Source organism: Phytophthora sojae (assembly GCF_000149755.1).
Source record: "Phytophthora sojae unplaced genomic scaffold PHYSOscaffold_2, whole genome shotgun sequence".
Taxonomy (NCBI): domain Eukaryota; phylum Oomycota; class Peronosporomycetes; order Peronosporales; family Peronosporaceae; genus Phytophthora; species Phytophthora sojae.
In genome coordinates, this window is record NW_009258116.1 from 9,720,508 (window position 1) to 9,736,261 (window position 15,754).

Consider the following 15,754-nt stretch of genomic DNA (forward strand, 5'->3'; position numbering starts at 1 on the left):
AAACGTTGTGACTACGGAGCTACGAGAGACGTAATGTATGGTTGACGTCCAAGATTGAGAAGTCAGAAGCGCTGGGTGGTGCTTGGACAGCTCCCTCGGCGCTTGTTAAGAGAGTGCGCCTGCGTATAGCAAACAACCAAGGGTGGGCCGCGACAAAACGGTGCAGGCGTGATGAAGCTGGGAATTCGTGCAGACACTCTTGAAGACGCTGGCAGGTAGCATAACTTATTGATGTTCAGAGCTACGTTGAACTCGATTGTCCATATTGCTCTTGCACTCATCTTCCAGAAGCGTCATCATAGTTTCTAATTGTCTGCGGCATTTTAGTTTAATCTGTACCCGTGAATCAAAAACCTTAGGATACGATTACATGTAATACTGCTTTGTGGTGGCTCCAGTAGCATTAAGGAAGGAGGAAGTAATGAATTGGTAGGAGGACGTTATGAGTTCTCATTTGTTGGTAAGAAATTTGTTCGTAAACATTTTTTTCATAGTAAGTTCTGCTGTGTACAGTAGGGGTATGGAATTTAAAGCCGAGTCACATTAGCTCGCATAATACTCCGTTAAGGCGTGTGCCAGTAGATATTTTGTCAGTGACGGCGAAATGAACTGGCTAAATTTTGTGTTGTTGGATGGCCCGCGTTGGTTTCATGAAAGCATAGGGGCAACTGCCGTCCTATTTTGCGCGGGCTAAGGATCAAAACTAGCAATAGCTGTTTACGATGCTGCCTCCCCTGGCGCTTGGCACGCGCAACAAGAATTTCCAGCTTCAATTTACACGAAAACTAGAATTCACGGGAGTCACCAAGTTCTCTGCAATGCTGCTCGCGAGAAAAAATAATGCTCAACATGATTTTAACTTGATGACCACAAGAAGTAAATGGATTTAATTGATGAAATGTTCTATATACCTGTAAAAAATAACTAGACGCGTTGTTTGCATACGCTTAGCCTGTTAAGTATCCAATTGTTGCTTAGCAGCGGTAATTCACGGCTACAGTGTTAACAACGCTGTATGCCCGGAAAGTTGGTCGTGTTTTAAAGATAACCTCTAGTCTCACACGCAGTCTAATATTATGCGGGCTTGTCGTAGCTCACTTCGAGCAACTTCAAAATCTGTGCCAAACTCTTGTGCATCTTAAGGTGCTCATTAATTATTAATTGTGGCTCGGAATTCAATTCTTTATCTTAACGACGTACTTAGGTATTCTACAGCCCGAGAATCTATTTCAACAAATGCGGCCCTTTACGAAAGTGTGTGATATATTTGTATAGCCTTTTGTAGCCAATGAGCGCCGAAGAAATTCTCAGTAACTCCAAACCTGTAACGCTACGTAACTCCGAACCCCCGCTCATGGTTTGAAAGCTGGAAGGATCTGACCACAAACCAGCGAAAGCGGTAATTTTCTCAGCTGGAACGAACTCCTGTAACCCGAAGCACGAAACGTCTCAATTCCAGTTCGCAGTTACGAAAATCCTTTCGTACGAACCTGGAATGGCCGTTTTTCATCTTCCTTTGAAAAACCTAGCGAACTCGGGAAGCCGCTTGGATAGTTCAGGTTTTTTAGCTTTGTTTGGGAGATGCTGATGTCAGCAAAGTTCATGGCAGTTCAAGCGAAAGATCGTGTTTCAGGCTTGCTATTGGAAGATAATACAGTAGTGGTGTTTCACTAAGAGCCGCACCCATCGCCTTTCGCTAGTGTGTGAGCGCCTTTCGAGGCTGTCGACACGATCGCGCGCCTGTTACTGCTGAAAGGCCACGCGCGAGGACTTAGAGGCAAACACTGCTATCTAGCCATGGCTGGAAGGCGACGAAGGGCAAGCGTTCACTCGGCGTTTGGATTCTCACTTCGTGATTTCATCACTGGTACCCACATCGACAAGCTACAGCCAACCCCACCGCTACACTACGGCACCTTCACCAATGCAACGCTGGTTCAGCGGTCGTGAAGACACTTCCGACGAGGACGGCGACTTTGAACCATCAACTCCATCTGAATCGCCACCGACACAAGTTGGAGAGAATCCAGGGAGAACGATCGTCCCGCAACCTTCAGTAGAAGGTCCACCCGCTCAACGACGGCGCTTGCTGCCTTCGATGCAATCGGCCGTACCAAGTAGCGCTTCGGCGATCGGACACGATCTACGATCGCCGATCGCCAGCCATTCGTCGCCAACGATCCATGAACATTTTGGTGTCTTGGGCGGCGGGCCAAATCCAACGCCTGAAGCGTCAAACCGAGTGCATTCGGTTCTGCCGGCACCGGTGCCGCCTTTACCAGTGAATCCAGCTACCTTTGCTCGAATAACACGCATGGCGCAGTTTCCGGCATCAACCGATTGCCACCGGCCTTGGCATGGCGAAACGACAGACCCGACAGGGATATCCCCGCCCCAACCGAACAGGGTGCCCCAATATCCCGTTCCAAAGCTTCCGACGCCCCAGCCTCTCCTCGCATCTGGTGTCCCTGCCGAAGTTGCATTTGCTGTGAGTAATTACCAAGCAAAAGCTGGGTTTGAGCTCGTTGCTCAAGGTCCCACAGAGCGGTCGTTCATCTACAAGTGGGGGGACGTGTTCGACACGTAAGTGACCTGACTGTGTGCGGCTGGATCTGTCCCGCAAGCGAGCACTGCCGTTCCAACGAAAGTGTTCATGTATTGTACGGTGGGAAGACATCGCGCGCAACGAAGCACCTAAAAGAACTCCACCATGTTACTTCATGTAAGTCTGCGCTGGAGGATTCACGCAAGCGAACCAGGGACGAGATCGTAGCTCGAATCCGAGCGGCTGCCCAAAACCAAGAAAGCTGTGAGCGTATCAGCTTGCTTCTTCACACACTGCTCGTGATACACAACAACCTACCGTTTATCATGGGTGAGTGGGAGGAATCGAGGATTTTGAGAGCCATCGTCACCAAAGACAGCTTTCAAGCCGTGGCGAATCGCAGAACAATTACCCACGCTGTGATCGAGCTCTACGTATCGGCTAAGCGCGAATTGATTCGCTTCATTATCGACAACCGCATCCCAGGTGTGAAGTGTTTAGTGATGGTCGCTGACGTTTGGAAGGCAAAGAGCTCGTGCACGAAGTTTCTTGGACTTCGACTGTACTGCGTCACTGCAGACTTCAAGCTCGTCTCCGTCTTGCTAGGAACGCGACACTTTCAATCTCTCTACGGTGAGCGTGATGGTGGAATTCGCGGACCTTTTAAGCGGTGGATCATTCAAATTCTCGCGGATTTTGGACTTACTGTTGCAGACCTCTTCGGCGCGACTACGGACGGTGGTCCAGACGTTCAGCCCATGATGACATCGAACCTGATGCTCTCATGGGAGTGGTGCATGCCTCACCTAACCAACGCGGCAACTAAAGCAGCGTTTGGGATGACGAGCAATGTAGCAAAGTCCAAGAACCCCGAGATACTTCAGCTGCTGAAGAAGGTGACGCAAACTGTCTACCAAGTCCGCACAGTGGAGGTCATGGGCGACTTGTACGAGCAGCTTGTCCGCCTCCTTGGCGTCGGAAAGGAGAAGAAGCTGATTGACTATAAGCCGCATCGCTTCATGAGCCTTACGCGCGTCTTTGAGCGCATTGTGAAGCATTGGAACGTACTTTGCCTGTGGTATGAAGAACGTGCACGCACGGCGGATAGAGACAAATCGGCACCTCCGTCTCCGTTTCCTTTGGCAGGAGACAAGTTGCTTATGGAGCAGCTACTCTCACTGATGCTGCCGATTTCAGCGCTCGGCAGAAAAACCGAATCAAGTCGACGTTCTCGTCTCTGCGTACAAGGTTATCGTCACGACACTTGGCCCCGAGGCATCAATACGCAAGTATGATGCTATGCGAGAGAACCCGACTTCGTATCACCACAGTACCCTCATGCCGCTTGTGGTCAAGACCCGAGAGTTGCTGAGTGACGCTTTCCACGCTCGCTTTTTTTCGCGCTACACTGACCGCGAAGTGATGCGAACGTGCTCGTACGTGTGGGAGATGCAAATGCTGCTTCATCCGAATCTCAAACAACCCGACGGCGCGTTGATGGAGATGGTGAAAACCTGCGGCAAGCTGCGCCGGCTGGATGACGATGTCATTCGGCGCAACCAGTCAGTCGTGAAGCCTACTGTGAAGCAGAAGCTGAGGTCTATCATGCGAGATCTAGCGCCACCTTGCACCGAGCAGATCAACATCTCGCCGCAGCAGATACCAGGATATGTCTCCGATGCCTTCTCGGACGATCTATCGGAGCTCTTCAATATCCGTACCATTGCCGCAGAGCCAGCTACTCCACAACTACTTCACGAAGAGGTCATGGATGAAGAACTGGAGCGCTGGTTTCGCGATCCGTCACTTCTTCAGGCAACAGCCAAAGGCCCAGAGTCGGTGCTGCACGTTTGGAAGCGTCAACAGGAGTCCGGCACCTACAGATTCTTACCAAGCGCGGCTCGGATCGTTTTTGCCGTTTCTGCATCGTCCGCTCAAATTGAACGCGACTTCGGAATCAGCGGTCAAATGGTTACTGTGCAGCGAGCATCACTGTCCTCAGAGAACATTGACATGTGCTCCTTCCTGAATCGGAACAGGGAATTCATTGATGTAACGCAGTGCTCAAAGCTGACAGCGGAGGAAGCACGAGAATCCGTTCCTGCAAACGTCACGGTGAACCTTGACCCTCAAACGGCGATGGAAATGTTCGAGAGCGACTGGCAGCTGGCCTTGGTCAGCTCTTTCTCTGCGCATATTTCGACTAAGCTCTAAGACAACCCAGTTGCCTCAACGCACAGTAACATTGAATATACATCTCTCCTTCACATTGGTATACTGCTGCATTAAAGAGATGTGAAAGCTATCATTCTAGGCGAACTCTGTTCCTTACTTCTGTCAAAGCATTATCCTACATCGGCGATGGCTAACGTCGCGGAGCGCCATTTCTGCTTGCTTTCTTACGGCATTCGTTGACCCGTGCTTCAATTCTTGTAGTTAATGCCCGCATCGCGTCGGCACGAGCACATTCGAGAGCTGATCGATTTGTTTTGTGTCGCGGATGAGCCTCTTGTTTCGGGGCTACCAGAGCTGGTTTAGCAGCCGTAGCTCGCGATTGCTTCCTAGTGTGCTCACGGCCCCGGCATCTCTCCTCTGACGAGAACGATTCGCATTTCTCAGTGCGGTTATCAGCGGTGAGGACAGCCCCATCCGAACGCTCCATTGATGCTTCAGTTGGAGCGGTAGCTAGTGCAATAGAACTAATATCACGCCCGTGTCGCTGTGGCAAGCTGGAGGTTCTGACTGGCGCACCTGCTGAAGTTGAACCAACGGCGTTGGCTCCGGTACCATTAGCCACTTGAAGATTGTCGTCGGCGGGATTGTTGGTAACTTCTAGGATGTTGCTTGCCTTAAGCAGCTAGTTTGCCACTGCGCTCGAAATGAACGTGCTCATCCGATTATCCAGCCGCTCTTCCATTGCCTTCATGGATTTATTCGTTTTCGCGGCATCAGTCGATCTCGAATTATGCAAGGCTGCCATTAAGCGCGCCTCAAGTTGCTTCATGGCATCTGCCTGAGTCACCTGGATCTGTTGATGGTGATTGTTTTGCGTATGCAAGATGCATGCCTCTGAGTGTAACAGTTCGGCGACAACCTGCTTCGTAGTATCGGTCGAGAGCTGAGCAGTAGAAGCCTGAAGAAGATCGTTCAAATGAAGCTCCAGTCTGGAGCCAATGCCACTTTGTAAATCATGCTGAGCGCGAAGCTGAAAGGCGTGCATATTTTCATTAAGTCTTGCCTCTGTCACCCTCAATCGGTCAGAAGTTTGAAGCTCGACTGCTTTCAGGGCATCATCAAGTGAGAGCCGCATCCGTTTCTCCACTTCTGCGACTTCTTCGTCAACTACGTTGTGAAGGTGAGTTTCACACGCTTGAATTTTGTCACCAACAACGTTCACGAGGCCCTCCGTGTCTGCCTTCGCCCTAATTGCTACTGCAGCACAAGACTCAGCCAAAGCCGTCACCGCTTCATCTAGTTTGAGCTGCATACGAGTCTCCAGTTGCGTAATACGATCTATTGTATGTTCACGTTCGGTCGCAATTTCCTCCTCGAGAAGTACCTTAGTGCCATCGATGCTGGCCCTGGTCTGGCAGGACACGGATTCTTCAAGCCAATGACGGGTGGAATCTATAGTCTCGCTGAAGTGAGCTTGACAGGCTTGCAGCTGCGCTGCGCCAGAATATTCTTGAGCAGCACGAGCATGGGCGTCGTAACTTTCTAAGGTCGCTTCAAGCTGCGAGTGTACACGCCCCACTACTTCGTCAGCGTAAGCGATGTGAGAGCGAGCCGCATCCGTAGCTGCTGTCATTACCACTGACTGCGTCGCTCTTAGCGCATCTTCAAGCTGGTTTTGTAGTCGTGTCTCCACGTCAGCGAGTGTCCCGCATGTGGAGCTCATGAAGCGCTCCATACGCCGCTCCATGTCGGCCGCATGTTGCTGTGCGCGGGTTCGGCATGGGCAAGTGCGCTCTAAATATCTTCAAGCACTAGGTGACCCGCTACCATGAGCTCCTCCTGCAGCATGACGCGTCGACGATGTACAAGCTGGTGTTCTGAATGATAGTAGTCTGCATTCTGCTCTTGCGACTGTGGGGTTGAGTCTTGATGGTCCGATGCCTCCGACTGCAAGCATAGTTGGTCAATTGGGCTACGCATACCCGTCAAAGCTGCCATTGCATGCAGCATCTTGGGCTCCGTGGGCTGCTCCAGCGACCGGTGTCTCGGCTCAAAGCAACCTGTGTTTTGGCCAATGGTGACCGCGAAGTATGAGCATGTTCGTTCGTTTCAAGTGTGCTCGCGACTCAATGTAACTGCACACACGAGACCATAAAACCTCGAGAACCAGGTTCCTGGGGTTTTATCGGTTCGCTGAAAACAGCGGGAACCAAGGTTCGGTTTAACTTCGTTCCAGCTGCGGTAATTTTGGTTCGGAAATCTGCGTAGTTTACGAGCAAACCAATTCCTTGCACGATTCATGGTTTGGTTTGTTCAACGTGTGGCCAAAACACAATGCGGATTCCCAGATTTCGACGACGGAATTCACAGGATCGGTAACCGATAAATTAGGTCAAATGGCATAGTTGGTCACGTCGTTAGGTCACGTGACCTAATTACAGTTGGTCACGTACGTAATGAATGAGATGTATTATGTGTTATGCTCACTGCCCTCTTCATACTGCGCGGTCGCGTCCGTGATGTAGGTGTCGGAGGCTCTCTACGTCTCGCCGTCGTACTCGAAGGAGTGATCCGGCTGAATGTACTCGCCGGGTTCCACGTTCTCGTCACCCGTCGAGGACATAGCGCTGCTGTATGGTTCCGAGTCCGCGTCAGCATCGACAATTTCACCCTCACCGTCGCTGCTGGCTGGCGAGTCGACGATGTCGCTCACCTCTGGCAGCTTTGGCTGTCTTGGTAGGACGAATCCTGTACGCTCAGGTGGCTTGGCTAAGCCTGAGATGACAGTCGTCCGTTGCGCAACGTACTCGCGAGCAAGGTTCTCTAGCGAAGTCACGAAGGTTTTCATGGGCGGATGAGCATTAAACCGCTTGTTTAGTTCACGGTGAAATCGCTCTAATGGGTTGTTCGTCCGGCTGATGATGTCACGCCTCATGCCGAGCACATTCTAGTATTCCGGCGGGTATGTCTCCAACCAAGTCCGCTGAAAGTAGCTCCAAAACGTTCGCCACTTGCTGCGAGAGTACTCCAGACCTTTCACCTCACACACGCTGCAAATCTTGGCCTTCACCCAAGCGATTCCCTGCACAGCAATTTTGGTGGGATCAATGACGGTAAGTATGTCAAAGACATTACGCGACATAGCAACCTTGATTTCACCAACGGTAGCCCAATGCTTTTCATCTTGCGACGGCATGCCTGTTTAAAATGAAACAGGCACCCGATAATGGTGACGTCAGGAACGAACTCGCAAAGTGCTCCAATCAGTGAACTCTCAAAGTCACACACCACACTTTCGGAACCAGTTTGCTCCCCACAGCATCTTGTACACATTGCAGCAGTCGGACGTAGGATTTTCTCGTCATAGATGTAGTTGCCGCATGCAGAACAGGGAGAAACAGCTTGCTGGAAAGATCATAGATCATAATTGTGACACACTGCTTATAGTCGACGGGGGCACATCTAAACGTAACTACGACAAGTTTTCGAAGCAAAGCAAAATTAAAAGTGTAGGATTAGCCCACGCAGTTATCTGATCGATGCCATTTGCATCCTTTGGCGGCTTCTTCAGCGCCTTGACGTCATCGTGCCAGGCATACTGAAACTGGAAGAAGCCTTGGTGCGATCCTTTAATCTTGGTCAGTCGGGGGTTCGTCATGATACTGGCTCGGCCGTGACTGGAATCGTGGCCCCAAGCTTCTTGCACACGGTTTTTGACGGTTTTCTCCGATACGCCGCGAACCGGAGCCCCATCGTTCATGTAGAACTTGTCCACAATAGCCATCCATATTTGCCTCTGAGTGAGAGTCGTTTGAGTAGCAAGTTTGTCGACCTCCTCCATGATGTCGTTCGAAGCATCTATGGCGTGATCGCCTGGGTTCACCGTTGCTCCTCGGAGAATAGGACCAGCACGGCATGTATGAGCCTCCATGCTGCTGAAGTCAAACGCCATCGTACTCGCGTAGAATGCAAACTGCGCAGGGCAGGGGGAACGATATGAGCTGCAGCGATACGATATCTTGTTTGAAGTTCCGTTAGCTCGAACAAAAGAGTACCCCTGATAGTACAGTTTTGTACTTCCGTCCCGAGGCTTGGACGCTTGTTGCGAACGTGACACACTCGTCGAGGTCTGAGTGTCCACATTGGACAGTGGCATGGATAGCGCTGGTCGTGGGATGCCTACCAGCTCAGGTGTGTCTGGTTCAGTATCGCGAATCCCCATCAGAAGTCCATGCCGAGTCACGACGGCTGCGGTCACCTCGCTATCAGGGACGTCACTCGATGCGTGGTTGTTTCGGCGTGTTAAACGCGACGTCGGCGCCTGTGTTCCTGCCCGTAACTCTTGGGAAGCCAAGATGGCGTCGGACAGCTCTCTTTCAAGAACGTCACTCGTCGCGCGACTGCTTCGACGAGTCGGACGCGAAGTTGGGGCAAATCGAGATTGCCCACGACGACCAGGAGAACGAGATACAACGGCCAGAAATAGCTACTTGGCATGTTATACTTTACCGTAGTAATGAAGGGAACGACTTGGGTGATGCTGGGGCGCTAAAGCTTGTTCTAGCAGCTTCACGTACGTGACCTAATAGCCAAATGTGTGACCTATCCGTGATCTATCTTCAAGATTTGGCCTTGACCAAGTTTGCGATTTGACCTAATTTAGTCGCTCCCCCCAGGTACTCCCACGACTAGGTCGCGATATCCGCTGGATGGGTCTGGCCGTGTCAGTTGACGCCTGGGGGGTGGTCGATTCAATGGCTGACACTCTGCTTTCTGCGACCGAATCCTCGCTGAGTCTTTTGCCGGCGCTTTTGAAGCTCTTCATGAACCCCGAGGGCAGAGTTGGTTTGGTTGACAGTACCCAGTTCCAGTACTTCTCCTCCTCGTTGCCCGTGTGTGGAAGAATGATGCGGATGTTGACTCTACAGACTGGGCACACGCTGAGAAGAGAAAGGAAGGTTAGTGGCAAGTCTGGAAACGTTTTAGGCTATTGGGTGGCCACTTACCAGCGTTCGAGGTTCATGGAGAAATCTGGGGACATGTCGTTCGATGTGATGCACTTGTTGCAGACGCACATGTGCTGGCATGGGAAGAACACCGAAGTGGGTTTAAACACCGAGCACAAGACGCAAATGGTTTTGACGGGATAGTTCCCGTCAGGATCTCGCGCAAATGGTTGCAAGTGTTTGAAGCTGTTCGCCAGAGCGCGATAGTTCTTCACACGCTTAACGTTCACGTGTCCATGGTGGTGAACGCTTTTCGAGGTAGGGAGTGGACTGTGTGGTTTTACCGGGTTACCCGTCATAGGCTGCTGTGCCGCCAATTCATCGTTATTGGGAACCGAAGGTGAAAAAGTTGCAGCGACTGGAGTTGATTGGTTTTCTTGCACAGCAACGATAACTTGGTCAACCTGCTCTTGGATCTGAACGGGGTCGTCGGTGGCTTTGCCTGGCAAGTTTTCAGTATTCTCATCTGAAGTGGTAGGAACCACAGATGCCGACGTGATTGACCTACGAGCCATACGTGAAGTGAAGTAAAATTAAGCGATCGAGTCGATTGTGCTTGCCAAGAGGAGTGCCGAAGTGACGTAGCGCTGAGGCATCTGCCAGCGAACGTGGTACAAGAGCAAACCAAAATAAATATCACGGTTCCGTTTGACAGCATCATAATAATCTCCTTCGCGACAAATATTGGGTGCGTTGATCTAAGCTCAAAAATAAACTAGCTCCAAGGCTACCATCTTCCTCTGCCCGCGGCTTGCCTCAAGTGCCTCAAAGCTACCTAAGCTTGAAGTGCCATCTCTGGTGAGAGATAAGGCGGAGTTATAGGATCGCGCACGCTTCCGGCTTCCTTGACGCCGCTATCTTGTGTGCAGACTCCTCCATTGCCATCGTAGACGCCCAGGATTTTCGGCGTGCTGAGTTCTTGTTCGAACCCTCAAACGAACGAGCAGTTAGCGATCCGACAGTTGAAGTTCTCCTCAATACCACGGAGCTATCGCTCAGTCTCCTGGCGGCATTTTTGAAGCCCCTCTTGAACTCAACAGGCAGTGGTGGCTCAGCTTCCTGGAGCCAATTCCAGTATGTTTCCTCTTCGGTGCCTGTGTGAGAAAGGATAAGGCGAATGTCGGCTCTGCAGACTGGGCACACACTAGAAAACGGTAAGTTAGCGTATAGACTGGGGTAAATGCAGAGTAGCATACCACCGGTCGAGGTCCATTGAAAACTCCGGCGACATGTCATTGCCGTCGATGCACTTGTTGCAGACACACAAGTGCTGGCACGGGAAAAACACAGACGTTGGTTTCCCAGTGGCACACAGCACACAAACAGTCTTCGCGGGGTATTTGCCGTCGGTGTTGCGACAGAACGGCTGCAGGTACTTGAAGCTAGACGCCAGAGCTCGGTAATTCTTCACGCGCTTGGAATCTGCCCCCAATGTCAACGACACTCCCAAATTTTTACTTGGGGCGACAGGAACGGCGCTGTCCGGCGCCGGCTCAACTTGTGGACTCGTTTGTTGATCGCGATCACCACTGTCATTTGCAGCAGAAGTAGATTGGTCATGAGAGGGGGCTTCAGGGGCTGTCGATACGACTTGACCATCGGTCGATACTCGTAGAGCGATGTCCAACTGGTCGTCGGTCTCGACAGCTTGAACAGGGTCATCGTCGTCCTGGTCAGGCGAGGCCTCGACACGTTCGTCCGAGGCGGTGGGCACTACCAAGAGCGATTTTCTCGACATACTGGTGATCCGTGGCAGCTCAGGAGGTGGCAGGACGCAGCGAAATAGCGTAGTGTAGGGAAGTGAAGTGCGATTGACGGACAGACCCACCAAAATACTGCGGCCTCGTTTAGCGCCTTCACCACGTTGGAGCTCATAGCATAAGATCACGTCGGACCCGCCACCAACCCACGTCTTATCTCCCTCTCGTCTCGAGCTAAAACCTTATGCTTGATTCCAACTTCGGTATAGTTGAAGTGGCACAATTCTGGCAGTGCACAGTATGACGCGGAAGAAATCTGCCCAATCGTCACCCATTCTCTTCCACCCAGCGGATGGCGGAGGTGATCGTGCTGAGCGACAGCGACGCGTCGTGCGGGGGCGGGACGGCGCCTGCGTCCGCCGCTACGAGCCCCGCGGCGTCCCCCGCAGGCCGCGTGCAGTCTGTCGGCTACGCGGACGCGGTGGAGGCGGCGCTCGCGATGGCTGCAGCCTTCGAGACGCAAGGGTCCGCTAGCCAGAAGAAGAAAGAGACGATGATAACGAAGAAGCAGAAGAGGGTGAAGCCTGCGCCCCCTCTGCTGTCGGTTAAGACCAAGAAACCCCGTGCAAACCAGCCGCAACCTGCAGTCCAACAGAAGCAGACGGCTGGACGTGCTCAAAGCAGGCAGAGGCAACGGCCCGCTAAGGGGTCTCGGGCCAGATATCCACCCAGCAGCCCGAGCTCGATCTCGAGTCTAAGCTCGGACTCAGATTCTAGTTTCAGTTCACGTTCGGAGGCGGGTCGTCGTCGGCTACAACGCGCCAGCAACGCGCTCCGACGTCCGAAGCCTACAGCTGACTCGGTCGAGAGGAGGCGGAGACTCGAGGGAGCAAGCAGCCGAAGGCGAGAGCGTGAGAGATCGCGAGCTCCAACAGCAACACCGAAGCCGGTGGACGTCGTGGACCTCATGTCGTCATCGTCGTCGTCGTCGTCGTCGAGTATGTCGGATTCTTCGGCTGGTGGGCGAGCTCGATCGTCCTCGCTGTCATCTCTAACGTCGTCTGGTGACGAGTCGTCGATTTCGTCCGTGAAGAGCGGGAAGAAGCGGCTAGTGCTGAACAATCGTGTGCTGGGTAAACGTCCAGTCCATTCGTCCCTGCAACCAGCAAGGAAGAAGGCGGCAGCAAGCCGTCCGCTACTCCCGTCGCAAGCAGTTAAGAAGCCGACGGGTGTGGTGGTGGTAGCGCCGCGTCAAGGCAAGCGCAAGCGTGTACTGCCGCACATGCAACGGCAGAGTGAGAAGCGAGGTAGACTTCCCCAGCACGAGTTGACGAAGAAAGCGACAAATTTCAAGAAACCTGTGATGAAAGGCGTGCTGCATCGAGGCTCCTATGCAAAGCCTGCGATAGCGGCGCAGAGTTCTGACCTGTCGATGGCATCTTCATCCTCGTCGTCTACTGAGTCCTCGCCTGCCTCGTCGCCGAGACCGCTGCCATCAAGAAAGTCCGCAGCATCTTTGACCGCCGGACTGCGTGCACCACCTGCCCCAATGCCAAAACCATTACCATCGAGGAAAACCGCGGCAACTTTGTCCTCGGCCCGAGTACGTGAAGGAGAGATGGACGCTTTTGGTCGATACCGCTGTCGCAAGTCTGTCTCTGTAAACGAGGCGTCACCACGACCAACATCTGCACAGGATCTCTCGTCGCCGTCGCCGTCACCGAGGAAGAAGCGACGGGGTCCAGCCAACACGTACTTCGATACGGATCGTGTTGCGCTGAATGATCTGCAAGCTCAAGAGCGAGAGTTGGCTTTGATTCGGTCGTATCACAAGCAGACGAAAGGTCAAGCCCGCCCTGCAAGGTCTAGTGCACTGAAGACGAAGACGGAGCCCGATGTTATCAGCGTCGAGGAACACTCGGGCACGAACAGCACGGCTTTCTCGGAGGAGAGCCAGATGAAGAATCAACACCTCATTGTCGCCGAGATGGACTCAGCTGCTGCTGAACCTCGCCTCGCCAGCATGCTGATTCACCCTACTTCATATCGAGGAATCTATCTGGAGAAGGCACCGACGAATATCCTTCCACTACGCAGTGCCGCGTTCGATTCTAGATGCGACCACCCGCTCACATTTTATGGTACGGTAAAATTGCGCTTGTTGCCTTCTGCTATCGCTGCGCTAACGAGCATCTGCAACGTTGCCATGTATAGACGGAACGGATACGCTGGCATCCCAGTGCGCAATTCTCGAAAGCTTCGGCAAGCCTACACAGTGTATTTCATCCGTGTTTCCAAGCGAGGTGGCCAAACCGCAGAGTGAAGTTACTCGTGCAGTGGGCGCCCTAGTGGCCGCGCATCTCCCCATCATCCGCAGCTGCCACAAACGAAAGATGCAAGCAATCTTGACGGAGGCTCGTCAAAAACTCTGTGCGTATCGGACAGCATTGATGAAGCATAGGCGTGCGCTTCGTGAACAGGATGGTACGGGTATTGCATCGATGTCGTTGTGGCTATGGCATATTAATCTGACATGGTTTTCTACTTTTGTTTTCATGTTACAGTGACAGCTCATGCTCTACCCCGCAAGGCTGCTGAAAAGTATGCCGTGAAGCAGCTCAAGGGCACGCAGCATTCGTGCAGTCTGAGCGCTGGGAGTGTTTCGTTTCAAATCGGTCGTGGTGACGGGTTCGTGCGTGAAAAATCAGTGTCGTCGCTGATTCAAATCAACCGGATCAATGAGGTTCGGCCCCTGCGGAAGTATACGACGAGCATCGGAGTACGTGAAAATTATCGAGTCGATGACGATCCGATCCTGCGCTACACAGCTATCACAAGACGAAACAGTGGAGATGGAGGCGGCGAAGCTGCGAGGAAGTATGCTGTGAGAGTTGGAAGCCTGGCTGACGAAGAGGTGATGGAGTATGTGTTACGGCTGGTGGTGGGCCGTCTCGGCGACTCGGAGCAGGTGTTTCAGGCCCTCAAAAGTGAGCTGGATTTCTCCCAGGCGTACACAGCCTACTGCGAACTGAAAAAGTTGCATGACTCGCGGCAGCGAGCGAGCACTAGGATCGACCAGGTTGAGAAGCTGAAGCGCGATGGATTGCAGGCGTTAGACCCGGACGTTGCGGCTATTGTGAACTTGATGGAGCAGGCGTCACTGTCAAAGTGCAGCCGCAAGAAAGTTTTGAGCCGGCGTTTGCAGCCGCCGATTGGTACTCTCGAATCAAGCCTGGTGGACTGCCTCGTTGATGGCGCGACCGCGGGCATGGCCGCACTGGGTTTGCGATCGATGGACAACTACGCCGACCTTGTGGACGTCTACTGCGGCTCGTTCTGCCGGATGTGCTACAACTACGCCTGCCACGAGCACGGCGGAGACCACCCCTTACCAGCCAGGCGTGTCGATCCTGTGTACCCTCAGCTTAGGCCGGGGGCAACACCTATTGCGCGAGTTGTCGAGGCCAATCTGTTGGATTTATCGGAGGATGAAGTGGTTTGCTTGGGCACCGATCCAAGCACCGAGGCGGAGGCGGGGCGAGCGGCGGGTATGCGCAGCAATGCACAAGGCGCTGTCACGGCGCAGAGTGCACACTGCAGGAGCAGTGACGTAGATATGAGTGGTGACCGACAGCAACGAAAGAAGGTCTTTGCTGACCCATCTGAGTTCGTCGACGACTCGCATGTGCCGGTGGTAGCAACGAAGATGCAGCAGTTCCTTTCCAAGAGCAGCGTCTGTAGCAATCTGTGCTGGAAGAACGGCATCTCTGACGACAGTGACAAGCGACCAGCGTTATCTGCAGCGGAGATGGGTGTGGTGGGTAAGCTGCGCGAGACAATGGGTGACAACTCGTGCTTGTTGGCGGCGGTCATCGGCTCGGCCTCGTGCACTGAGCTGCACGAATTTATCATGAAGGAGCGAGTGAGCGACGAGGGCGCAGTGCCGGATGGGCGATCGAGTCGTCGGTCACGGAGTTGGACAAACGGGCGGAGGTCGGGTGGGAGCAACCATGAACTGTTGCAGAGGACTCGCAACCAGCGCCTACAAGATCGCGGCACGGAGAACCATGAGTACAAGCCGTGCTTGCACGACGGCATGTGCGACTCGGCTGCGTGCTCTTGCATTAAGAGAGATCACATGTGCGAAAAGGCATGTGCGTGTTCACGGGACTGTCCCAATAGGTGGGTGCTGTCAGGCTGTAGTGCGGTTATCAAAGCCTTGTCGGTCGAGAAACAGAACAGCGTACTTGCGTGCTTCATGGAGACGACCCAAAGCGCTAACTCGGTGTTTTCGTTGGTTATACGCAGGTTTGAAGGGTGTGCATGTG

General features: G+C 52.9%; 3 protein-coding genes across 3 annotated transcripts; 2 read left to right on the plus strand and 1 right to left on the minus strand.

The window, feature by feature from the left end:
* Positions 1-2,871: 2,871 nt before the first annotated feature.
* On the plus strand, positions 2,872-4,759 carry PHYSODRAFT_326819 (hypothetical protein; the record flags this gene model as incomplete). The annotated part of the gene is made up of 3 exons (XM_009522846.1): positions 2,872-3,178; positions 3,260-3,609; positions 3,743-4,759. The coding sequence occupies 3 exons, from the start codon at positions 2,872-2,874 to the stop codon at positions 4,757-4,759; spliced, it is 1,674 nt and encodes a 557-aa protein (XP_009521141.1).
* Positions 4,760-7,259: 2,500 nt separating this feature from the next.
* Positions 7,260-11,464, minus strand: PHYSODRAFT_326820 (hypothetical protein; the record flags this gene model as incomplete). Its single annotated transcript, XM_009522847.1, has 6 exons — positions 7,260-7,650; positions 8,245-8,693; positions 9,582-9,660; positions 9,727-9,800; positions 10,708-10,852; positions 10,926-11,464. The coding sequence occupies 6 exons, from the start codon at positions 11,462-11,464 to the stop codon at positions 7,260-7,262; spliced, it is 1,677 nt and encodes a 558-aa protein (XP_009521142.1).
* Positions 11,465-13,449: 1,985 nt separating this feature from the next.
* On the plus strand, positions 13,450-15,507 carry PHYSODRAFT_484870 (hypothetical protein; the record flags this gene model as incomplete). The annotated part of the gene is made up of 4 exons (XM_009522848.1): positions 13,450-13,567; positions 13,641-13,910; positions 13,991-14,880; positions 15,073-15,507. Coding segments are annotated over 4 exons (1,713 nt in total), but the record flags the coding sequence as incomplete, so codon positions are not given.
* Between the last annotated feature and the right edge of the window lie 247 nt (positions 15,508-15,754).